The sequence below is a fragment of the Dromiciops gliroides genome, chromosome 1, assembly GCF_019393635.1.
Source record: "Dromiciops gliroides isolate mDroGli1 chromosome 1, mDroGli1.pri, whole genome shotgun sequence".
Taxonomy (NCBI): domain Eukaryota; kingdom Metazoa; phylum Chordata; class Mammalia; order Microbiotheria; family Microbiotheriidae; genus Dromiciops; species Dromiciops gliroides.
In genome coordinates this window covers 535059112-535084434 of record NC_057861.1, presented here as the reverse complement: position 1 = coordinate 535084434, position 25323 = coordinate 535059112, and the positions used below count along the sequence as shown (strand labels likewise).

General features: G+C 46.0%; 2 protein-coding genes across 6 annotated transcripts in view; one reads left to right on the top strand and one right to left on the bottom strand.

Annotated features, from left to right (window-relative positions):
• LOC122734404 (lysosomal alpha-glucosidase-like) overlaps window positions 1–2848 on the bottom strand; it is a 74460-nt gene extending 71612 nt beyond the window's left edge. For all 3 annotated transcript variants that reach the window (XR_006354061.1, XM_043975217.1, XM_043975226.1), the window contains exon 1: window positions 2742–2848. The gene's annotated coding sequence lies outside the window, so the exon portion shown is untranslated. The remainder of the gene's footprint in view (window positions 1–2741) is intronic.
• On the top strand, window positions 153–18349 carry MAFK (MAF bZIP transcription factor K). Of its 3 annotated transcripts, XM_043975251.1 has the most exons (4): window positions 155–351; window positions 11999–12115; window positions 13174–13253; window positions 14917–18349. In XM_043975251.1, the coding sequence occupies exons 3-4, from the start codon at window positions 13218–13220 to the stop codon at window positions 15349–15351; spliced, it is 471 nt and encodes a 156-aa protein (XP_043831186.1). In that variant the 5' UTR covers window positions 155–351; window positions 11999–12115; window positions 13174–13217; the 3' UTR covers window positions 15352–18349. The 3 variants fall into 3 exon arrangements, with proteins under 3 accessions (XP_043831194.1, XP_043831186.1, XP_043831177.1); XM_043975259.1 differs by lacking the exon at window positions 11999–12115 and having other exon boundaries at window positions 153–351; XM_043975242.1 differs by lacking the exon at window positions 155–351 and having other exon boundaries at window positions 10592–12115.
• The last annotated feature ends 6974 nt before the right edge of the window (window positions 18350–25323 follow it).

Sequence of the window (25323 nt, the reverse complement as noted above, 5' to 3'; positions counted from 1 at the left end):
GGGAGGGGGCGGGGTGTGAATGAATGGGGCGGAAGGCGCGAGGCGGGCGGCGCCCTCTGTCCCTCGGCCCGCCGCCCGGGTGAACGGGCCGGGGTGACGGGAGGGGGGGCGGGGAGGGGGAGGAGCAAGGGGGCGTGACCGCCTGACGCGCGCTGACGCGCGATCCCGGAAGCGGAGTGTCAGATGCTGAGGGCTGGGGGGGTTGTTGTTATTCCCGAAGTCGGAGGAGGAGGAGGAGGCAAAGTGGGAAAGCGCGTCCCCGCGAGGAGTCGCCGGAGCCGGAGCCGCCGCCGCGCGTCCCCGCCGCCGCCGCCGCCCCCCGCCAGGCCCCGCCGCGTGCCCGCGCCCCAGGTAAGAAGGCGGCTGCTGGCGGTTGGGTCGGGAGAGCCGGGGGTAACGGACCCACCGCTGGACGGTTGGGCAGGGGGGGGGCGGGGCGCTTGAGGATGGGACCCGCCCCGATCCGAGGCTGGCGGCGGCGGCCGTCGCGGGGGCGTGGTGCCCCCTCCCCACTCTCCAGGGTCCGGGGATGGGGGGCGTCGTCGGTCTCCCCCCCCGACTCGCCCGGTCCCCCACCCCCTTCCGCTTTGCTCGCGCTGCCCGCACGTGCTGTCTCCGTCCCGTCCTGTCCCGCCCGGGCAGGGCCGGCGCCCCACGAGCCCCGGAGTCCGGGGATCGTCCCCACCCACCCCTCCCTCCGTTCCCTGGACCGACTCCTTTACCCCCCCCCCGTCACCCCCCAAATCGCTGAGTCATCCTTCTGGGGGAGACACGTGCCCGGACCAGGGGGCGGAGGGGGAGACACGTGCTGACCACCCCGCGGAGAGAGACCCGGGACCAGCACGTGGCGTCCCCGGACCCGGGCTGGGCGCCTAGCGGGGCGGGGTGTCAGAGGAACCCCTCTGCAGCTTCCCACGAAAGCCTCAGGGTCCAGGAAAGCGCCCCAAGAAAAGAGAAGCCAGGCAGCGGTGAAGGCGGGCAGGGTGGGGTTCGAAAGGGCACAGGACAAACTCCGGACTCACCCCCATGGGTGAGGGGCGAGGGGAGAGGAAAGCAGCCAGCAATAGGCACCGAGCCATGCCAGGGAGGTAGAGGTAAAGACGAGGGAGGGGGCGGGGAGCATGCAGGGGAGCCGGCCGGAGGGTTACCGCGGTGCTCGCAGGGGCTGTCAGTAGGGAATGTGTCCCTAGCCCTGGTGACAGCTGAGCCTAAGTCGTAGCGTCCCTGTGCTCTTTCTATCTGGCTGCCCTGACCGGCTGCCGAGCGCTCCTCCTGGACCCTTCCTCCCTTTTAGGTGACCGAGCCAACGATCAGCCAATCCAGCTGCATTTCCATATGTGCTTATAGAACCCAAGCACCAGTTAGGACTGGGGCCGCAACTTTATTGGATCTCCTCTGTCAGCTTACCCTGGCCTGTGAGCAGATCGGGTGGTTTTTAAAGTACAGTTATTGCATCTGTTCAACACACAAACTTCTAGATTTAGGAATCTGATGCCACTTCTTAAGTGGAGTATGAGGCAGCTCACCTTATTACTTCTCTGGTGTCTGTCAAATGGCCACCTAGCAGGCTCAGCTCAATAAGAGTGTAATGTCTGTTGTCACTTTACTGCCTGACCCAAATTCCAATAATCTTATGCCACTGCTGGATGGTCTCCATTAGAGACCATCCTAGCTAGTTCTGATCTGTTTAGCATAGTCAATTGGTAGGTTATTAGGACTTCAAAGGCCCCAAGATAAGGTATGAAGGCTTTATGTGCCAACTGGAAAGCTCCCTGGATTCAGAGATGTTTCACTTAGTTTTTATTTTCCAATTTAGAAAGTCTAGGGAAGCAGTTCTATTTTTATTTAAAGTGCTTAGAAACCTAGGTAGTTTTTTTTTTTAATTAACCATTTCAGACCACTAAAGAAAAAAGTTGTTGACCTTTTCTAAAGGTCTAAAGGTTCATGAAACCTGAGTGATCCATTAAGAAAATGGCTGGGGAGACTAACCCTACGTAATCTCACTTGTGCTAACAATCATTTGAAACCGATTTTGGTTAATGTTTACTATTTTGGAATTTTATTTAGTCTGGGGTATCTGCTCAGACAGGAAAGGTGGATTGAAATAGAATATTCACATTAATACCTATTTGGACTTGGGTATTCTCTAAGCTAAAGAGTTAAAAACGTATTAAGGATTTTTTTTAAATTTCCCATTTTACACATGGGGGTACTGAGGCATAAAAACTAATTCCCAGAAGATAAGAGGCAGAGGTGAGAAAAAGGGATTTACAACTCCAGTCCTTTTTCTCAAAGTGCATTTTTCAAAAAACTAAAGAGAATAGAGAGACATCTCAGATGACATCTCCAAAATTAAATATGTTCACGTAAGCCACTGCTAAGAAACAGAGCCCCAAACCTCCCATCTTAGGTGCGATACTGGAATATCCCCCAACGTAGTCATGTGTGTGGGGAAAGGGGTTCCTGTTGTAGGCGAGGGCCCGGGAGCCAGGCCAGCCTAGTGAAAACCGGAAATAGCCTTTTTATCGTTCCGACTAACCCTCCCATCCCAGGTTAGCCCAGAGGCCAGATTTGCTGTGAGAGGCTAAATGAAAAATTGCGGGTGGGGGTGGAGGGGGTAGCCTACCTCCCTTTCCATTTTACCACGAAGCCCTTTGAGGCCGTGTGTGTGACGTTGGGTGCACCCCACGCCCCCAGAGCACCGGCAGCCTCCAGCCTAGCTTAGTATTTAATTTATTTACCTTGCTGCTTCCGCACTGAGGGAGCCGGTTCAACTTGTACACTCTCTCTTCCCTGGGTAATGCTGAAAAGCCTTCCTACCACAGTCACTTCCTACAGATGACTGGCGTTGCTCCTATCCAATAGCGTTATCCAACATCAGCCAGAGGGAAAAGAAATTTAACCCTGCTCTTTCCAAAAGTCATGCTGTGATGGGGACTAAAGGAAGTTCGGAAGGATTGCTTCCATTGTTTATTCAAAAATATTTAAGGCTCAGAACTCGCTTAGTAACTTGATTTGTGTGCTTGGTGTCTTCAATTAGTATTTTTAGAGTGTGATGACATTATCAGTTCACAGGAGAGCAAATGTGGCCTTTCTCTTTCCTATCTGCCAAATCTTTGAAGTGAAGACTCTTAACCGTCTAAGAGTTTCTTCTTGAATGGGGTATGTCTAAAAGAGCAAAAACAGTCATGTCACTACTCCACTGCCATTACAGTACTCACTTTACACAGATAAGCTAACTTTTCATTTGCCCAAATTGGGGGGGGAGCGGGGAGTTGGTAATTTGATTTTGGAAGGACTTGTATTTGCAGTTTTATGATGTTGGTTGGTTGGTTTTTTCATACTGTTTTTGGCAGCCAAGATAGAAACTAGGACATGTACTCCTTACTAGGTTGGGAGGTTAGTTCCATTCCTGTAAGCAGTGGATTTTTATGAGTGTATGTAATTTGTCTTATACACTGTCCTTCCCCTCCACCTTTGTTTCTCTGGTGTAGTCTCGTTGTCTTTATGTCCTATCTGTTGGCATTGTAGAGGACTCTGCTTTTTTGGGATCATCTTTAAAGGACATCCTGATATGTGCAGATGCAGCTTAATGTCACACCATGTTCAGCTTATTTCAAACCTAGTGTCTTGTTTTTGCATAGACATGGTAAGAGAGAAGGCTGCATCTGTTTAAAAAAACAAAACATGAAACAGTTTGAAACCCTTGACCTGTTGGATGGGGGTGGGGGGAGGTGACATTTGGTGAAGCAATGTGAATGCATGCTGTGCATGCAGATAGCTGATGTACCACCTGCAACATATTGCCCCGGAAGGAAGAAACTTAGCCACTGTCATTGACAACATCTCTACCTCCCTGTCCATCTGCAATGTTCCCTTCCTTTTCCTCCTAAGATTAAATAATAAAAACTTTTCATTAAAATTTTGGAGGGTGTTTTATAAACTAAACCAAAAATCCTCCCTCGAATGAAATTTGCCTTCCATGCTTAAACACAGCACAGGCTTTAAGGGAATCATTCCAAGTATAGCATTGCTTGACTTTCAAGGTGGTTGCTAAAAATGGGAGTTGAGCAGAGATTATTTGGGGAAGGCAACATTTACTATGTGTCAGAATTGGCTGAATCCAATTTCTCTCCCTGACACTATTTGGGTCTTTGTCATGAGCCTTTTTCAACCCATAAAATTTTGTCTACTTTACCTTAACCGTAACTTCTCCGGTATTTGCTGAGTTTGTACACAAACTCAGGCAAGACCATGTGCTTATTTTCCAGATATTTCTTTAAAAACTACATTGATAAAGTTCCTGAGTCAGAGGGTTCCTGAAGCCATCTTACTGGATTCAGGTTCTGGTCCACAAAGGAAATGGAAAGCTGGCCAGCTGGGAGAATTTTCTGCGTAGCTTCTCCTTGGAGCAGTAAACAGTGACTCACCCTTCTCTCTCTACTCCCCACCCTCCCTGTTCTCTGTTAATGGGAGTTATGGCTTGATACTTTTGCTTTCCATAATTCACAGTGTCGTCATGTTTCCCCTTTGTTACTGTTTTAGGAAATTAACACTTGTCACTTGTCTTGGGGAAGAGAGGACACTTCTAAAAGGACCAAAGGTTCATAGGAGCATAGGATGGATTTAGAGCTGAAAGGGACCTTAGAGGCCAAGTAGTCCAACTCCCTCATTTTGCAAATTAAGGAAGCTGAGGCCTAGATGTGGAGGGCTTTTATGATGGAGAATTTTTCTTTGTAGTAATCAGAAACGAATATGGCATGCCTTGGGAACAGCAGAATATTAGCACCCAAGTTAACTCTTACCTGTCCCTTTATTTGCCTGAGATTGTGTATCTTCTCTACTTGTGCTACATTCATTTCCGTTATGTGCTGGGAGATTGGACTGAGTCTGGAGGTCAGAGGTAGGTCAGATGAAACAGTTAAGTGAAACTACAGAGTATGTAGGTGGTCGGATGGAAGTTGCACCTTCTGACTGCAGTAGCAGCTAGGCTTGCCTTTGGCTTCCACTCTAATGCAACAGCTGCTGACTGCAAATGCAAGGTGACCAGACACACTCCAAATGCAAGTAGACAGACATCTCTTGCAGGAGGGCAAGCAGCCAAAGCCTAAAAACCTCCAGGCTACAAATGAGCTGGTCGAGGTGTTAAATGATAATGATGCTGGGGATAGACAAGGTAGGACACATCCCTACCATCCATGCTTGTGAGACAGAGGTAGAGGAGAAACAATTATGACTTCTTCACTGCTCAAGAAATTTTTCTTACTTCCTGCTCCAAAGGGTTAGAGTGGTAGCTTACCACTTACCTTACTTAGTAGTACCCAATCAACTGATATCTGTTGGATGTCTGCTCCATGTCTAGTAGTGCTGTGACGTACCTGTTAACATGTCTAAATCCCAACTTCGGATTGCTGGCTAAATTCAACTTGGCAAGAGAAGGATATAACTCATCCACACAGATTGCATGAGTTAGTTATTTGTAACAAGTCATTGTTCTGCTGCTTTGGCCTTCTTGAGTGTTAACATCGGGTATGTAGCACTCTTCAATCAGTGTTTTATTCTTCTACTTCAGGGCTTTGTGCCTCCGTGTATCGAAGTCATCACATCTGATACCAGTAATGATCAGAACAGCTTCTTCCAATTAAGGAGTTTAAAATGATGTATGGCAAGAGGGGGGGAAAGTAGAATTGAAACTGAAAATATGCAGCTTAATAGTCTTCTAATACTGGGACATCAAAAATGAGAGATTTGTAAGCCTTAAAAGTACGGAGAACTTTTCCTCTTCTCAAGTGGCTTCAGCATATAACTTGAAGTATTAGATAGAAACTAGTACTGTATGATCAGTTACTTGATTTTCTTTATAAGGAAAAAAACTAATTCTCTTTGAGTTTGAAAAGCAGAATCTTATCTGTCAGAGCAATCATCACAAATAGGGGTAGGGCTATGTTAGGATGCTTATAATTACAGAATTTTCCATTGTGAATGTCTCTAAAATGAAGACTAAAAGGTCACAGAAGGAGATGTGTACTAGTCTTCCCTAGGTTGGCAAGACTGTGTATCTAAACTACTCTAGGTGAGTTGTCTGTTCAAAACCTGTCCCTAAGGGAGGGAATTTCCATTTCTACTACGATTTTCCCTTTTTGTACATGAATGCTCATTTTCAGCCTAGTCCTCTATTTTATTTCTATCCTGGCCCCCAACTCCTTCAGACTCTACTAAAAGACCTGGGAAGAGCATGTGGCCTTCCCCTGGATCTCCCATTTATTTGAATCTTTATCACATAATAACCTGAGCTTGTGATTTCATCAAAGCCTTTTTATGAGATCAAAGACTATTTATGAGGTGCTTTTTCTTCCAAAGCAAATTAATTGCCCTCTTAATACTTATTGAATGTCTAGTGACATTTAGGTACAGTTTCTAGTTTGACGTTAAAAACGTAGACTCCTTCATGACCAATATTTCAAGATTATCCTTGTCCAGAAACTGGTAGGCTTCAGTTAATACATTGTGGTAAATACATAAACCTTCACAAGGGATGCTTCTCTACAACTGCAGGGAAAATAAACACTCTTCATTATTAGCTGCAAAGAAGAGAGAAAATAACTTGCTAAATGCAGCAAGAATTAGAATTCTTAATTCCAAGCCCCCAGTGTGGTGATTAGTTCACTAAAATTCTCTGGCAACATCACTAAAATCCAAAAATGTTTCCACACATAAGTATGCCTATTCATGCTAAAATTTTGCCAGTAGATTTTAAGTCAGACACAATAATGGGAGGATGATACTTGCCAATGAGAGCTTCAGTATCTGTGAACAGTTGCTAATGCAAGACTCCCTTATTTTAAGCCAATGGTAAAAGGGAAAACACTTGTTTAAAGCATGTTGGCAAATGACAATACCCTGCAATGCTTGGCTTAAACTCTTGAAAATGTTGACTCTGGTCTCCAAAACCCTTGTGGTTTGAGCCCTGATTAATGTTCTTGTTATGGACTTTCCTGATATATGTGACCATTGGTGTGGCTCTTCCCAAATGCCAGTGGTTTCCACATACCATTTTCAGGATTTTTTTTCCTTCGTTACCTTCACTAATTCTACAAACAGCAAATTTATGAAAATCTATGACATAAACAAAACACGTCTCTTTGGTTGCCTTCCCTCTGTAAATAGGTTACATGTTCTGCTGGTTGTATTATTTTAAGAAATTTCAGACCATTTTAATTGATATTTTAAAAACTGTGTGTCTTTAGATATGTGTACCTTGAGACCAAATAACACAGAGTACGATTGTTATACTTTAGTGATTTGCCATTTTGGCAGCTCTCTCCGTACTGATAGGAGATCACAGGCCTCTCTACTGCATATGGTCTTTGTGAATTGTGGCCAGAAAAATTTCATCCCTTGGTGGTCTGCCTCCTGTATAGAAGCCGGTCCTTAGCTGACTCAGGGCTTTTTATCAGACTTCCTACCTAGCAGGATCTGCTTAGTCTGACCTCCTTTTTTAAAACTTTTGAGAACTGGGGTAAGGAGTAAGGGTAGGAATTAAGTGGAAAGACTCCCAACCCGTGGAATGACAAAAAAGTAACAATAGAAGACTTCTTCAAGGCCTTGAAAGTACACTTTAGATCATTCAGTCAGGAGCTGTTGGAAGGCGAGTAGGAAAATTATGGATTGATTCTGGAGAGTAGGGGGGGGGAAAGGCTACCATGACCAAGGAAAATAGGCACTGCTATACATTTAAGACTTAACAATAAATGGTCCTATTTTGATCTGTTTTCCAGTATGAGTGTTATTGTCATACTTTTAAAATAGTTTTGTGTGGAATTTGAAAAATGGTATGTTTAGAAACTGAAATAAAGTAGATGAAACCACCTGGAGAGAATCTGAAATTGCCAAATCCTCCCGACTTTCACAAGTCAAGAAACTCATCTTTGCTACTTGCCATTCTGACCTAGATCACAATGTGATCCTAGATAAAAGGTGATATTCAGATTTTTGTCAGATTCTCAATTCAGTAATCTGGCCTATCCAGGGTTAAGATAGTCTGAGTTATTAGCCAAGCTTTATCCTTTAAAGCCAGGTTGTTGAGCTGGGTGACTGTCTGATTGTTAGAAAAGCTAATAAGCTGATAAGTATATTCAGCTGCAGCATTAAAAACCTTCCAGGAGGGGCAGCTAGGTGGTGCAGTAGATAAAGCATCAGCCCTGGATTCAGGAGGACCTGAGTTCAAATCCAGCCTCAGACACTTAACAATTACTAGCTGTGTGACCTGAGGCAAGTCACTTAACACCCCCCCCCCAAAAAAAGAAAGAAAATATTTGCAATTTTGGGGCGGCTAGGTGGCACAGTGGATAAAGCACTGGCCCTGGATTCAGGAGTACCTGAGTTCAAATCCGGCCTCAGACATTTGACACTTACCAGCTGTGTGACCTGAGGCAAGTCACTTAACCCCTATTGCCTCACCAAAAAAACAACCTTCCAGAAAGAGTTTATGCTCAAGTTTGGTGATTGGTAGCCTGCCCTGTTCAAGGAGGCAGTGTCTTATCTGTCTTGTTTTCGAAAAGTAAAATTTAACAAGGGGAAGAGAGAAGCTTACTGAGGAGACGTTTGTTTTTCCTTTAGACCAGGAATTTCTTAACCATTTTTGTGTCATGGACCCCTTTGGCAGTCTGGTGATGTCTGTGGATCCCTTCTCAGAAGAATATATTTAAATCATTGAAGGAAATGCTCAATTTCAGTTAGAGCCTGGTGAAAATGAAAATGTTTAAAAAAAAAAATTCCATTCAAGTTCACAGACCCTCCTGAAACCTATCCTTGGGATAAGACTCCTTGGGAGATCATGGTGATTCACTTGATCAGTTGTGTCTGACTCTTTGACCCTGTGAACCAAACGTCTGTGGTGTTTTCTTGGCAAAGATACAAGAGTGCTTTGCCATTTCCTTCTCCAGTGGATCCTTTTGTCAGACAGTCAGAGGTTAAGTAACTTGCCCAGGGTCATACAGCTAGTCTGAGGCTGGATTTGAACTCAGGTCTTCCCGACTCCAAGCCCAGTGCTCTATCTACTGAGCTACTAGGTGCCTTAGGAGTCTGTGAACCCAGGGTTCACAAAAACACCAAAAAAACCCTGTTTTAGACTCTGATTCTGAGCCCATATACAAGACCCTTCTCTCATCTCACCTCATTTTATCTGGGCCCCTAGCTTCCTTTTTTTTTTTTTTTTTTTGGTGAGGCAGTTGGGGTTAAGTGACTTGCCCAGGATCACACAGCTAGTAAGTGTCAAGTGTCTGAGGTCAGATTTGAACTCAGGTCCCTCCTGACTCCAGGGCCGGTGCTCTATCCACTGCTTCATCTAGTTGCACCCCCCCCCAGCTTCCTTTTGTCTATGGGCTTTGGGGTTCAGATTCTTTTCCGTCTCTTTTATTTTGTGTTCAAATAGCCTGATCATCAAAGGACTTGGGTACTAGGTTCTGTGGAAAAAGAGGTTTGTTCATTCCGTATACATACTCAAGAACCTGTCAGATTGAACCCTGAAGCTTTTGATGTTAAACGGTTAGTTCACTACCCCATGTACAAAAGCAGTAATCATTTTAATAGGACACCATTCTATGGTATCACCGACACCTTGTGGGTAAAAGATCAATTCTTGCTCTTCAGGATAACAGTAGCAGTCACATATTGGACTATGCTCATCTCTCCCTCCATTACCACCCCAACAGTTTCTCTTTGTTTTGCAATTAATAAGTTCCTTTGAATGAAATCAGTCTGAGCACAGAGGGAGATGGGGTGAACTTCCAGTCCCCTCAGTGTTGATAGGGGTGAGCCCCTCATAGGGTAGCCAGTGCTTGGCGAAGGGGAGGGCCACATAGCCCTGTCATAAGGTCATAGATATAGAGCCAGGAGCGACCTCAGAAGCCAGGTAGTCCAGCCTCCTGGTTTTACAGATCAGGAAACTGAGGCCTAGAGAGGTTAAATGACTCGCTTTAGTCCTCAGTCATCGGGGTGAAAGGGATCTCCCTTTCTCCTGTGGAGAGTCCTGTGCTCTGTGGAAGGTGAGTCAACTTGTAGATTGAGAATTCACAGGGTACGCTAACTTGTCCCCATACTACCCATACTATTTCTACCCCTTGTAACAAACATTCTGTTAATTCAACATATTATTGGACCATGTACTCATCATTTATGGAGATATTAACTGGATTGACCATTTCTCTCAGGCTCCAAACTAGCCAATCAAGTTGTCAGCTTTTTCATTGAAAACTCAGAAGTCCAGTGAGTGAAAATCAAAATGCTTTTTTGTGTAATCAGTGGATTTAAGTCGTGTTCCCCCCTTCTCCACTTTGACTTTCCTTTTCCGGTTTACCTCTGCCAAGTGCAAGCAGTGGGGACTCAGCATGTGTATCCTTGTAGGGATGGGAGGGGTTTCTGGTTCTGTGGGAATGTGAGCTCTCAAACTCTGTAAACAGCTGGTGACTCATTGCATAGCTATGTCACAGACTGACTGCAAGGCCTTATGCTCTGACGCTGTGTGTGTGTGTGTGTGTGTGTGTGTGTGTGTGTGTGTGTGTGTGTGTGTGTGTGTGTGTGTGTGTTGGAATAGATACTGAAGCCTGTTCCCTTTCGACATGGAAAAGTTTTTCATCACTTTCCCAGCTGCCAGGCTCCAGCAGGTCGGTCACTGGGGCAGTTTGAGCAGTGCTGATTCCTGTCTATTTTCTCTGAAGCCATTTTGACTTGTGGTACCAGCTGCGGGGGGGAAAGGTCTCAGAAAAGCAATTCTGTCATGCCAAGCTGATAAGGATAGATTCGGAATTCCAGAACAGGTTTCTTCTCATTTGTTGCTGATCACTCCACTACAGCTTCTCCCATACCATCCAGATGTAGGCATACAGCTGTATTTAAGAGTTAAGTCCTTTCTGACCATCTGCACGTAGCCCTAAGATGCCCATCTGAACCTTTACTCCAGCAGGAGTTTACTCGTTTTCCTGGCGGGTATATGTCATTAGCATGCTCTTAGAGAGCACAGTCATGTTTTTACTAAGGGCTAGTCTATTGGGATTATTTTTGTAGGTTCTCTTCTGAAGATCTGATGGTGCTACATCCTTTTCCCTATTTCTTTATAACTCCACAAAAGAGAGTCTTCTGGAGACAAGGTGCAGAAAGGACAGATGGAGAAAGAGTCGAATGTGAGATCAGAGGGCAGAGGGTCCCAGGTGCTGCTGCAGCCAAGGGATTCTGTGCCAGGGGCTCATTTATCACAGCTTGTCTCCTGGCAGCCTGTGCTGCAGGAACGAAAGTGAGACAGACGAAGGGAGATCAAAGCAGGCGGGGGAAATGGAAAATTACCCACCCTGTCTAGTCCATAATCATAAATAAAGATGTTAATGGAGCCCCATTCTTTGGAGTCAAAAGATCCTCTCTCTTTCCACTCTGCCTTCCCGGGTCTAGCTCTCTGATTCTCTTTCTTCCATCACATTTTGCCTAGCCTTTGGGTGCAGGTGGGGAAGGTTAAGGGAGGGAGGTGGCAGCTTGCATATTCGTTGTTCATGCTCAAGCAAAGCCGCTCACCCATCAAGCCTAGTTCATACCTTCCTCTTGACCCTTTAGCCCTTCGGCCCCTTCCCCAGTTGTTTGGGGATATGAATGAGTTTGTTTACTGTCTGTCGACCTCGTGATGTCTTTGCATAGACATGACCCAAAGTCATTATTCCTTTTGGGCTTCTCTGTTTCCATGACTACCATCTCAGGGTTGGCTACTTTCCCAAGGTCACCATAGCAACTATCAGAGGGGAATCATGCTTGGGATGCTTTGGCTGGGTTTTTCATGAATGATTAGAATGTGTGACACAATGCAGACGTGAAAATGAGGAGGGAGGGTGGAGGGGACCGGTTGGTGGGTGGCTGTGGGGAGAACTCCCGCCAGACACAGTCTGCGTGCTGCTGCCCATCTCACTCTCCAGCTACAGGCTTCGAAATCCAGCTCATTGACTCCCTTGCTCATCAGGGACCACGGGGTAGTCTCAGCCGGAGTCCTTCCATGCTCTTCAGATCGTGGGGTCAGGATGTTGGGGGCAGCATAGGAGGAGGTGGTGATGTCACAACTGCAGTGCCCTTTTCCGCGGTAGGTACTCGATGGGCGGGCTCACCTGGCAGCATCGATGCTCTGGAGGCAGGGGACCAGGAGGAGGGGCCTGGGGCTAGGTGTGGGTTGTAGGTGTTCCACACCAGAGTTCATTGTGAGAGGGCGAGGTGACAGCAAAGGATGGCATCTCACCGGAGGGACTACCTTTGTGGTTGCAGTCAGATCTCTGGGCTTCTCACTGTAGACCTTGGGAAGGTGGGAAATGAGGTTTTGCAGGGTGTGGGTATGTTGTAAAATATTGAGTGGTGCTGCTACCCAGGCAACAGGTTCAGGTATTCCTCCATTACCCTTCTGTGAATTGTTGCTTCAGTTCTCCAAGCATGCTGTCAATCTCCATTACAGCTGAAAATAGAGCTCCTTGTTCGATGGGGTGGAATGACACGGAGTGAGGGATGGCCATGGGTGGTGTTTCATCTCAAAAACAAGATGCTTTTCTTACAGTACAGAACTGAGAGGAATATTGAAAGCCTGACCACTGGCTATCACAGTGGGGGGTTGGGGGGTTGCTGCTTCTAGATACTTGTTTTAAAGCAATATGTTAACCACTGTAATGGGACCCCCTGAACACCAAGAGAAGAGTATCCATGACTGAAAGTTCCATGGTGGCCTCACTTTGGGGGTGGCGTCTTTATTTTTTTTTATTTTTTTTATCTTTGGTGGGGCAGTTGGGGTTAAGTGACTTGCCCAGGGTCACACAGCTAGTAAGTGTTAAGTGTCTGAGGCCAGATTTGAACTCAGGTCCTCCTGAATCCAGGGCCAGTGCTCTATCCCCTGTGCCACCTAGCTGCCCCTGGGGGTGGTGTCTTTAAATAAAACATCCTCCCTGGACCTGCTTTTAAAGAAGACAAGAACCATGTGGCCTTCAGGACTGTGGGTCTTCCTTCCTTCATCGTGGTTAGAACAATGTTTATAGTTAGATCCTCTCTGGAATGGAAAACATCAACCCTCTGAGAGTAGCGGATCAGAAGAGCGTCCTGGTGTTCTGAGCCTGGGCATTACTTAACCTCTGTTTGTTTGTTTGTTTATTTTTCTTCCAGTTGCATTTTCCAATCAGTTCTGTCCAGGTGACTGTGCCCAGGTTATGACGACTAATCCTAAACCAAACAAGGCATTAAAGGTAAGAAGGAATTCCTCCCCAAGAAACTTCCAGAAACTTGTGGCAGATTCAGGTTCTGCTAAGGGTCACTTGTATGGAATAATACCTTGCATCTGTAAGAGAATGGGTATCTTCACCTCTCATTATAACATTCATTCTCTCATTAATTGTTAACCAATCAGCATTGATTTCTGATTGGTGGAAACCCCCACTCTCTGAGGGCATTCAAACGTTCATTGGTTCTCAAGGTTCATCTTTGGCTTCCAAGAGGGCCACTGACCCCATTTTATTATTTGTTAGCCATATTTAATAAATTAATTATTAATTCCAAAAATATATATAGAGAGAATGGGTATCTTTATTCCAGAGTTCAGAGCACCTTGAGCACATAAGTATAACATGGGCCTGTGTTTGGGTTTTGTTGGATAAGAGTCAATGGCCGGGGCAGCTAGGTGGCGCAGTGGATAGAGCATCGGCCCTGGATTCAGGAGTGCCTGAGTTCAGATCCAGCCTCAGACACTTAACACTTACTAGCTGTGTGACCCTGGGCAAGTCACTTAACCCCAATTGCCTAACAAACAAACAAACAAAAAGAGTCAATGGCCTAGAGAATTTGGAGACCCATTGAGGAAGAGATGGCGAGGGTACATAGGGGCACCTAATTTAGAGGGTAGAAAGGCCCCATTCCTTGCCAGCTCAGTGCCACTTGGTGGTAGTAGAATATTGAGACCACTTAGATTCTGCTTCCTGGATGCTTCAGAATGAATGCTTGAGGACTGCTTTTGGAGAGCCAAACTCAGCAGTGTGAGATGTCATTCTCTAAGGGCAGGCAGGGACTGCTTCATATTCTGTCTTTGTATATCCCCAGCACCTAGCAGAGTGACTAGCACATAGTAGATACCTAGCAGGTATTCTACTTATCTTGTTCTCTGAGCACACATCCCCTCTCGGATGCACTAGGAAGAAAGGTCTGAAGCTTGTCCTCTGGATCAGTAATGATCAGAAACATGGAGAGAAGCAGGGGCTGGAGAGTGGTATACAGGCAAGACTTCTGTCTGCCACATCTCAGTCATCTAGTGGAGGTTTTTGCTTTGTTGGCTTGGTTGGGGTTTTTTTTAATGTGTAGAGGCTTCTGGTAACAGTGTATAAATTTAATAGACTTTTTGTTTGGAAGTTGAAGTGGGTAGCCTGTTTTGCTGTGGGGTGGAGGTTTGGAGTTGATTTACTGCCTACTCGTGTTAGTGGGGGATTCTAAAACAGCCTGTCATCTTCATGTTTCAGACTGACTGGCCAGGCCAGATTCCTAGCTTGCCTATCCTATATACGTATTCTTATCCATTAGTCACTCAGTGAACAGTGAGTAACTCTGTGGTGTTCTTTATGCACATTCTTCAGGAAAAGGTGGCCCTCTTCAGTGCCATCCCTCCAAATCATCACTCGTCAAATACTGACAAGATGCCATGTTTTACCTTTGAGGAAGTATAGGGTACGGCCCACACATTGCCTTGTGTAGTTTTGTAAAGCCCACTAGGTGTTACTCTGGAGTCCTCTGTAAAGCCCACTTTAGAGATCCCAGCCAACTGCCTCCTTGCACTTGGAGTCTGCAGAATGAAGTCACCTAGGCTGCACACACCCCTCCCCCATTTTCCTGGCTGTTAACCCTTGGCCACTGATATCTTACCAGGTTAAGAAGGAGTCAGGAGAAAACGCCCCGGTGCTCAGCGACGATGAGCTGGTGTCAATGTCTGTGCGAGAGCTCAACCAGCACCTCCGGGGCCTCACCAAGGAGGAGGTGATCCGTCTGAAGCAGCGCCGGCGCACGCTCAAGAACCGAGGCTATGCCGCGAGCTGCCGCATCAAGAGGGTGACCCAGAAGGAGGAGCTGGAGCGGCAGCGGGTGGAGCTGCAACAGGAGGTGGAGAAGCTGGCAAGAGAGAACAGCAGCATGAAGCTGGAGCTGGATGCCTTGCGCTCCAAATACGAAGCGTTGCAGACGTTCGCCCGCACAGTGGCCCGAGGACCCATTGCTCCCACCAAGGTCGCCACCACCAGCGTCATCACAATTGTCAAATCGGCTGAGATTTCATCCACCTCGGTGCCCTTCTCAGCTGCATCCTAGTGCTACGGGCAGCTGCGGGGTAGAGGGTGGGCAGGGTGAGGGCGGGGGGACTGGCAGCCCTTTGAGAAGGGGACAGGTCTCAGTCCTGTTGAGTCTCCTCAGAAATGGCACAAACCACCTGCAAAAGGACCCTCAATGGCTGTTTCACTGTGGCCTTTGATGGGTTATTACAGGAGTTTGAGCTTGGGTGTAGGATAAGGGAAAGACCTTTTGTTGAACTACCCCATTCGACTCCCCTTTCCTGTTTCACCCTCCTCCCCCACTCCCAGACCTTTCTTTCCACCCCTTTGTGACTATAGCAAATCTTGTTATCGAGGAAAAGTTTATTTCTTGAGGTGCCTCTTGGACATTTGGCAGCCAGGAAATGTATATGGGACCCCAAGATTCACCATACAAGGGAGCATTACTCCAGCAGATTTCTCTGTCAGCCTATGGCAACTCTTGTTCAAGGGGACTTCTGTACTGTACCATCTCCTTGCCCACCTGAAGAGGCAGCATCACATCTGTTTTGTGCTTAAAATGAAACTTAAGTGGTGATTCTATAAACAGGATCTATGAGATGTACCACTTAGAGAAAGCTCTCAGTTTTTAGCTCATATTTTCAACAATTTAACATAGTTCCAACCTTCTTCCCCCTCCCCTCAGCCTCTCCACTCCCCTACCTCACTTCTCCCTCCTCCGCCCCACCCCCACCCCCCATCATGAGGAATACATTTTCCAGTTCCTGACATGACTAAATAAATGCCTGGCTTCCCTCCCTGAGCAAGACCTGAACAGAAGGCATGTAGTGCAGCTGAATTCTTCCAGGTGTCCCACATTTAGAATGCACTCATAGCCCTGTTTTAGCAGTTAGCTTAGGATTCCCTGGTGCTCCAGTAAAGGAGGTGTGGAAAGTATTAGGTAGGCTTTTCGTGTGCCTGCTCATGCACACGTGTGCACAGCATTCCCCAGGGGAGATATCCTAGCAGTATTACCAGGCAGAAACTGAGCAGTGGCAAGGGCATGTCTGTTCCACAGAGAACTGACTGAGTCCAGAGGTGTTATTTAAGGAGTAACAAAATGTTCAGGATGGTCTCAAGGGCATAACCAGCAGAAGAGATTCAGCAGGAGAAATAGCATGTGTGCTGAGGAAGCCAGGCCGTCCAGACACCCCCCTATATGCAAACAGGGGTGACTGCGAGAGCACAGAGGGGCCACAACAGCCGCCTCCCCCATGAGACCAGTCGCCAGAACAGCAGGCGGGTCATTGGACGCTGACAGGGAGAGAGGGAAGCTCAGAGGAGGAGCCAGTGAACTTGTTCATTGATTTAGAGCAGATCCGCAGGTAGGCATTTCAGAGCTGATGTCAGCTTCCTTCCTTTAGCCTCCATGAATAGCGTCTTGTGTTCTAGGCATCTGCAGGTGATCAGCTCTTCTCCATGTAAGTGAGAACACTGCGTCTCTGAAAAATGGACATTTTGAGGGACCTAGAGAGGAAATACCAAAAAAGAAGGGTGTTTTTTGGGGAGAGGGCTTAAAGAATGTAAGCAAAACCTTTGGTTCCAAGGAAAGGAGGTGAGTGGTGGTGTGGAGGGGAAGAAGGAGAGAGGAACGGAGGCATCAGATCACTGATGCTCTGGCCTGGTATTTGGTAGCGGGAAGGCATTGTTTGGTGCAAATAGAGATGCTGCCATGTACAGACCACTTGATGGAGTGGTTCCTGTTTGAGATGAGTCAGGAAGTAGCTTTGTGTGGGCCAAGAGTGGTGTGGGGAGCGGATAAGGCCTAGAGAGGAAGGGGTCAAGGGTAAAGGGTATCTTGTGTCACTGGAAGAAATAGAAAATGAATGTTAGAGAAGAGACTAGAATATGGTTTGAGGAAATTATTGTTGTTGATTGACTAAAGAAAGCAGATTGTGCACTCCAGAGAGGAAGCCTGTTTTGAACTTGATTACTGAAAGCTTGAGGTTTACCAGGTGGATCCTTGAGAATCTAATTGTGTTTTTTTTTGCCACTGCATAAAAGATATGGGGAATCTGTGCAACCTTGGTGCTCAAACATCGTCTGAAGCCTTTAACTTGCTTTTTCTTTCCTGAGCAACTGAGCCATCAAAGATCTCACAGTCATGTTTTCCTGTGGCTCCTTCCCAATGGAAAGTAGTGAAAAGCAACCTCAGAACACTTTCTGGATGACATTATTAAACATTTGGGAAGGTGTTTATTTAACATTACTACTTCCATATCGCCCACCTGCCCTGCTAATAGATTGGTGTTGACTGTTAAGGTTGGGGAATGAAACTGAGTTAAGCTCACATTCCCTGGTCAGGAAGCACATCCTACAAAGTTCTCTGGGTCAACTAAATGTTCTGGTCTACCAGGTGCAGTCTGGATTCTTTAATGTATGTGTAGATACCTGTATGTTTGTCTAGAGGGGTGGGAGGTGGGGAAGAGGAAGAGGAGAATGTGACTCCTATCAATTGGCTTTGGGGAAGCTTAAATACACCACAGCCCAAGAGCAACCCCACCCTTGGAGAAAGCTTTGTTAGGTTCATCAAAAAGAAGCTTTCCTCCCACCCCATTTCCCCAGATCCCTGCTCCCATTACCTTCTTTACTGTACTCCCCCCACCCCTAAACAAAACAAGCAAGCTGCAAAGGACCTTAAGGGTCCTTAACCACATAGGGAGGCTATCATAGGAGTGACACAGGCCCCAAGGGCTGAATCTTCGTTCTGTGTCTCTGCTGTTGGAATAAAACAAGAAGTATCTGAACTTCTCCAGTGGCACTGCCATGTGGCTGAGTAGTTTTCCATTTCCTGGAAGAGTGCCAAAGGGTTTGGCCAAGCTGAGAGCCAGGTCTCTACCAGTAGGCGCTTGGATGCTTCCAAAACAAGAGGCCCTGAGTGTTATGTTAATAAAGCTGTTGATACCATAGCCATGGTAGGTAATCCATATTGGATATCAATAAGGACCACGTGGAAATATTTAAAGAGAGAGAGAAAAAAGTAAATATATATATATATATATATATATATAAAATTATATACACATTTTATCGTACAGATTTTTCGTAAGCAAAATTAATTTTTTTTCAAGTTTGATACTGTAAATCTTTATTAGAAATAATTGTCAGATCAGGAGTTCCTGACCTGGCAATTTGACCTGGGCGTAGAGAATAGGAGTGTTTTCCCTTCTTTACCCCTAACTTCTGCAAATGAGTCATAACCACAGGCTCTGTGGAAGGAGGGATCTCTTGGCCGCTCCCAACACCCAGTTGTCCCTCTTCCATTCCAAGTGGGGCTCTGGCTCTAAGGCCCATGCATTCTAAATTCTACTCTGCATGACATTCCTCTGAACCACTGCCCTAGGCTTGGGGGAATGACCCCAACTAGGGCTATAACCCCCACTAGATGTCATGCCCTGGCATTTCATTCATCCCCCAGGTGCTCAGCCAAATCCTTTTCCCCACCCTGCGATCTGCTCCACAGATCCCCCTCCCAAGCAACAGGATTTCCTGCCAATACCCCTTTTCCAGGGTAGTTTTCATTCTGAAGATATGGTGTCCAAGGCTGGAGTGTTTCTGTTCTCCTTCTTGGGATATACAGAAAAGGCAGAGAAGGTGGGTTTTTAGTATTATTGTCACCTATTTCACACATTGTTGATGCCCCCTCAGGATGGAGGGACAGTGTTGTGCATGGTCAAGTCAACTTTTACATTGAATTCTTGACCTATTCCCAGCTGCAGGGTGGAGGGCCAGAGATATATCCAAGAGTTACAGTAGATCAATAGCTGTGCTTGCCTGGTCACCTGAAGAAACTTTGGAGGTATGGGAAAACAGCTGACCAATACCTGAAATCTGAAGCTGTAGGCCTAGTAGGGAGCAATGCATTTAGTGGAAGAGGAAGAGAAAGTAAGGCACCTGGGAATGGGGGGCAAAGAGATAGTACTAAGAGAGTGTGGTATCCCCTAGAGATGGTATTGGGCATAGGCTGGCCTGGGGAAGAGGTGACATTTTTTCTCTCTCTCTTGCCCTCCCTTTCAAATCATTGAAACTTCATTGTCACAACTTAAATATTTTGGTTTGTTTTCTTTCTTAATTTAAGAAAAAAAAGTCCGTGACCTTTTCGTAATGTGGATTTGTTTTCCTTTTTCTCTTGTGCTTTAATCTTCTGGGACCTTTCCATAGAAGGCAGTTCCTTTGCTTACTTCCCCCCCACCCCAATGATAGGGACAGTCTGTTTAAGTTTTTAGCACCAGCTCATTCTGTCCTCTGTGGTTATTCAGTAATTTCATTTCAATATTTATTTTTGTGCTGCTTTTTTATTATAATATAAATTATTGAGAATATACCAAGTAATGTGGATTCCTGTTTGTATGGCGTATAGCCCAGTGTTTGTGTCCATCACTTTTCTCTTCTGACAGCCACAACGTAATTTATTGCTGTACATTTAGCTGCTGTGACTGGTTTTGTACCTTTCCAATAAAGCATTTTTCTGGTTTTGGACCTGTCCTGGTGTGCAGTCATTGTTTTTGGATCTTGGATTGACATGTGCTTGTGGGCTTCACATGAACCTGTTCGAGATGTTCCAGACCTCTAGCATTCCTGCCACATTCCCTGCCACATCACCCTCACCCCTGGACAATAAAGAAACACCATCATCCCCAACCACACACACGGAAAGTGAGCCGTGGCATGGATTTAACACTGAAACAGACCTTTGAAAACCTCTAGTTACCCTCATTTCATAGATAACAGTAGCTAGCATTTACACAGTTTGGGGGTTTGTAAAGCACTTTTCATGTCATTTTGTTTGGCACTTAGCAACAGATATAGATGCTCTTATCACCCCCATTTTACAGATGAGGAAGCAAGCTGAGAATGGTTAAATGACTTGCCCAGGGCACAGCTATTAAGTGTCTGAAGCTGTATTTGTTGTTTTATTTTGGGTTTTTTTGGTGGGGCAATTGGGGTTAAGTGACTTGCCCAGGGTCACACAGCTAGTAAGTGTTAAGTGTCTGAGGTCAGATTTGAACTCGGGTCCTCCTGACTCCAGGGCCAGTGCTCTATCCACTGCGCCACCTAGCTGCCCTCTGAAGCTGTATTTGAACATAGGTTTTCCTGACTCCCAACCCTAACACTATACACAGGAACTCCCAGCTACCTACACGATGAGCAAAAAGACTCCTGGAGGTGAAGTGACTTGTCCAGAGTCACACAAGTAGGAAGTAGCAGAGCTGGCGTTCAAACCTAAGTCCTCGGATTCCAATTCCAGTGCTCATTCTACTGCCCCGTAACACCAGCAGAACAAAGGCCAAACATCATCACGCCACTTTTGAAGTTTTGCCAGTCTTGTCTAAGAAGATCATTCCCCAAACTGTGCACAGCTAGGTTCATATTTACACATTAGTAAAATCAGCATTGTACTGACCTACCCTAGCAAGAAGTGGAATTGCATCTTGCCTGTAAAAGGGGAGACAGAAATAGCAATCTATCTATAGCTACCTACCATTACTTTTCTATATCACAGGATCATAGATTCAGAGCTGAAAAGGGCCTTAGAGGCCATCAAATCTAGCCCACATCCCTTCCCTCCACCATGTTTACAGATTTGGAACTGAGAGATGACATAAGAACGGTTAAGTGACTTACAGTAACATGTTTTTGTTAAGCATCTGATGTGGGATGTGAACCCATGTTATACGGACTTCAAATCTAGTACTTCATCTGCTATGCCATGCTGCCTCTCATGATTCATGTATCTTACTAGATGAAATTTGCTATTCTAAATAAATTTGCTATTCTAATCTTTTTACAGTAGAAGTTTCTTATACTTTAGAACCAAATTCTAACCATGTCATCATTCCAAATTTTTACTGATGCCATAGCTTGACAAAGACTTTATTAGTCATAGTTCTTTTTTTTTTTTTGGGTGGGGCAGTGAGGGTTAAGTGACTTGCCCAGGGTCACACAGCTAGTAAGTGTCAAGTGTCTGAGGATGGATTTGAACTCAGGTCCTCCTGAATCCAGGGGTGGTGCTTTATCTACTGCACCACCTAGCTGTCCCAGTTCTTAACCTAAGGGTGAGGTATGGATTAGATGAGATGACCTCCCTTCCAAGTTTTGGGTTCTATGACTTTAAGACTAACCTTCCATTGAATTTATGACCTCAATGTAGGGGTTTCATACATGTAGACCAACCCCTGCCTGCCCATCCTGTTTACTATTTTGGGGGGGGGGTGTTGTGAGGCAGTTAGGGTTAAGTGACTTGCCTAGGGTCACACAGCTAGTAAGTGTTAAGTGTCTGAAGCTGGATTTGAACTCAGGTCCCCCTGACTCCAGGACCGGTGCTCTATCCATTGCGCCACCTAGCTGCCCCTCATCCTGTTTACTCTTATCTTTATTCTCCCATAAATTTGCCATGGGAATCCAGCCAACATGCCAGAAATCTTCCTCACGTTCTTTTGACATTGGGAGGATAGAGAGGAAATCCAGTATCATTCCAGTAATGATTGATGTAATGATTCAGATTCATTGGTCCCCGTTTGAATACAAGCCTCCTAGGGTAGGAAATGTTTCCCTTTTGTTTGTGTATCTCTAGCATCTAGCACAGTGCCTGGGACATAGTAAACACTATAAATGTTAGAGATGATGGTGATGAGGTGGTGATCAACAAACTCCTTGGTGACAGGTCAGGGTTTAGTTTATTTGAGAATCGAATTAACCAAGTAGGTTTGTGAAAACCACTTAAAGGTTTCTACCCTACTTCCAAAATCTTGAATTTTAAATGCATTAAGGTCAGCATGTTAGACCTGCAAAGAATGGTTTTGCTGTCCAGGACTCTCCAAAGGCTTTGGAAGAAAACTGAGCCTATCTTTTCTTGAGCTTCTGACTAGAAGCTCAGCCATCTGGCAAACTGTTGTCACAGGAATGATCACATCCTAGGGAGCTGAGATGATAAAGGTGAGCTGGTAGGCACTCGTGGGGAGGGAAATGTCCCAGCACACCTGTTTAAAGGTTTAGCTCCTGAAAGTCCTCCCTGATGAGATCCAAAGCTGAAAAGATGACTGTTAGCTGAGAACCACAGGACAAATCTCCACATGAACAAGGTCACCAAATGTTGGAGGTTTCCAACTCCATCTTTAACCTTTGGAGTGTGAATTTGGGAAACTGCTTTGTTAAGGAGTGACAAGATAACCAAAAAATTGATAGGACTTTGGCAGCCTGGGGAAGCAATAGAAATAAAATCCTAGGATATTCAAGCTAGATTAGACCTTGGCAGTCATCTAATGCCAGGGTGTCAAACTCAAGCAGAAACAAGGTCCACCAAATAAAATAAGGGTGCCTCTGAGCCACATATTGACAGAAAACCATGTTATCTGTTTCATTATATTTTTATTTTGTTAAATATTTCCCAGTTACATTGAATCTGGTTTGGGCCATGTTTGGGAGTGTCATGGGCCATATATGGGCCCCAAGCCCCGTGTTTGACACTTCTGGTTGAGCAAATGACTTACCCAAGGTCCATGTCTAGTGGCAAGACTGGCTGTTGGGTCATAGAACCATGGAATAACATTGAAGGTAGAAGGCCAGTTCCCTCCTTGTGTAGATGACCAAACTTATGCTTCCTGACTAGTCCAGAACTCCTCATCACCTGGCATTTACTTAGCCATTATCAATGTGAGGACATGAGACTTTAAGAAGGGCCTTATTGGGGCAGCTAGGTGGCGCAGTGGATAAAGCACCGGCCCTGGATTCAGGAGTACCTGGGTTCAAATCCGGCCTCAGACACTTGACACTTACTAGCTGTGTGACCCTGGGCAAGTCACTTAACCCCCATTGCCCCGCGCAAAAAAAAAAAAAAAGGGCCTTATTTTCCCCTTTCCCTAAAAAAAGCAAAGTAAGGGTAGCTTAAGGAAATGAAAGGAAGCCCATCCTCGGCCACACTCCCTTTTGAGATAACCCTGTGATGCTCAACACAGATCGTAGATGTGCTGACCCAAAAGCAGTCTGGTCCTATTTTAGATTACCCTAAACAATACTAATAGACATCTATATATTCCTTTAGGGTTTCCAAAGTGATTTACACACATCATTTCATTTGAACCTCATAACAGCCCTGTGAGCTAAATGTGATTTACAGGGGAGGAAACTGAGGCTGAGATAGGTTAAGTGACTTGCCCAGGGTCATAAGGCTATCAATTTTCTGAAGTGGACTTTCAACCCAGGTCTTCCTGACTCCAAGTCCAGCACTCTGTCCACTTGTGCCAAGGGCGATGATTCAGGCTCACCATCTGAACATGAGGACCTCACAGGAGTACTATGTCACCTTATTCTGGGCACGTTGCCTTTTCCAAAGCCAGGTTGCTTCATTTGCCTAATGCAGCTGGTCAGGCTTTGACAGCTGGGGCCTGCTTCCCCTCTCCTTATCAGAAAATGGGTTTTATTGCATCCCCTCTAAGGAAAGAGTTTATTGCCTCACTTGAGGCAATGGGCTATCTATAGGAAGATATGAGCTAAAGTCTCCATCCACAGGAAGATCAGAATTCTCAGCCTCTGACCCAAATCAGCTGTTTCACAAGCTAAGCTTGTTATGCTGCTGGGCAAAGGTCTGACCTCTTTGCCTAATTTAGGCTCCAGGTGAACCACGGAGGGCAATTGCAAGGGGATTTGCAGTCTTCCCATTCACCATTGCCATTCGAGCCACCTCAGGATGAGGGAAGGAGATCGGCACATCTGAGACTTTTTTGACTTTCCTGTTGTCTTTCCAGCCCCTCAAAATTTCATGCTTGAGGGGCAGCTAGGTGGCGCAGTAGATAGAGCACCAGCCCTGGGGTCAGGAGTACTTGAGTTCAAATCCGGCCTCAGACACTTAACACTAGCTGTGTGACCCTGGGCAAGACACTTAACCCCAAATGCCTCACTTAAAAAAAAAAAAATTCATGCTTGTAGTGGGGTCTCATGTTAATAAGCCCATCTAGTGCCCGATCTGGATTGTTGACACCTAGGGCGTGGTATCTCCCCTCTACCAGATAAACTTGCTGACCTTGTGTCTTGTTGAGGCTGGTCAGAGAAGCAGAAACACGGGTGTGGTCCCACACAAGTGGGGGTGGGGAGAGAGGGAAAGCAGATTCCCAGGTTTGCCAGCATCAGTGGAGAGAGACACTGTGATAAGACAATGACTTTCCCAGCCAGCTAAGCAGAGACTGGACTGGAAAAGTCACTGGTGTATCTTATCACAAAGTCCTGCTGCTGGTACATGGTGAACGAAGGCCAGAAGCGGGGGCAGGGGTTGGAACAGGAGGGGTGTTTCAGGAACTGAGCACTGACTAGCCTGGGAGCCAGGCTGCTTGGATTCCCACTCTCCAAGGTACCCGAGGGAATCAGAGTTCTTTCATTAGCACTCAAGACTTTGTCATTTCCTCTTCAGCTAACTCTGACCTGAAAACAGACACTGGTCTAGCTAACCTGAGAAGTAGCCTGAAGAACTCTCTTGCCTCCAGGTAGTCCCAAGGGTTCAAGTCCTAATCCGGTCACCGGACTGTCCACTATCATTTCCCCTCCCCTTGTAACCATAGCTTACTTGGGGCGACTTTGGGCACAATTATCTAGTGGGTTCAAGGGATTCAATTTTCTCTCGATTAAAAAGGGATAACAGGGGGCAGCTAGGTGGCGCAGTGGAAAAAGCACTGGCCCTGAATTCAGGAGGACCTGAGTTCAAATCTGACCTCAGACACTTGACACTTATTATAGCTGTGTGACCCTGGGCAAGTCACTTAACTCCCATTGCCCCACAAAACAAAAACAAAAAGGGCTAACAGTCTCTGCCCCCCCCCATGACCTCATAAGGATGAATGACATCACCTCTGAAAAACACAATCACAACCCAAAAAGAAGGTGGTTTGAGCACTCCACCTGTGACAGCTGGGACAAACTCAGGGGTAGCAGAAGATAAATCCCCAAATTTCTCCCCCACACCCTTTGGCCCAGAGCAGAGTTT

Bases quoted from the DNA above. Each gene is read 5' to 3' on its own strand.
- MAFK (XM_043975259.1), top strand. From the start codon at position 13,218: ATGACGACTAATCCTAAACCAAACAAGGCATTAAAG. The intron at 13,254-14,916 runs GTAAGAAGGAAT...ATATCTTACCAG, and splicing joins AACCAAACAAGGCATTAAAG to GTTAAGAAGGAGTCAGGAGA.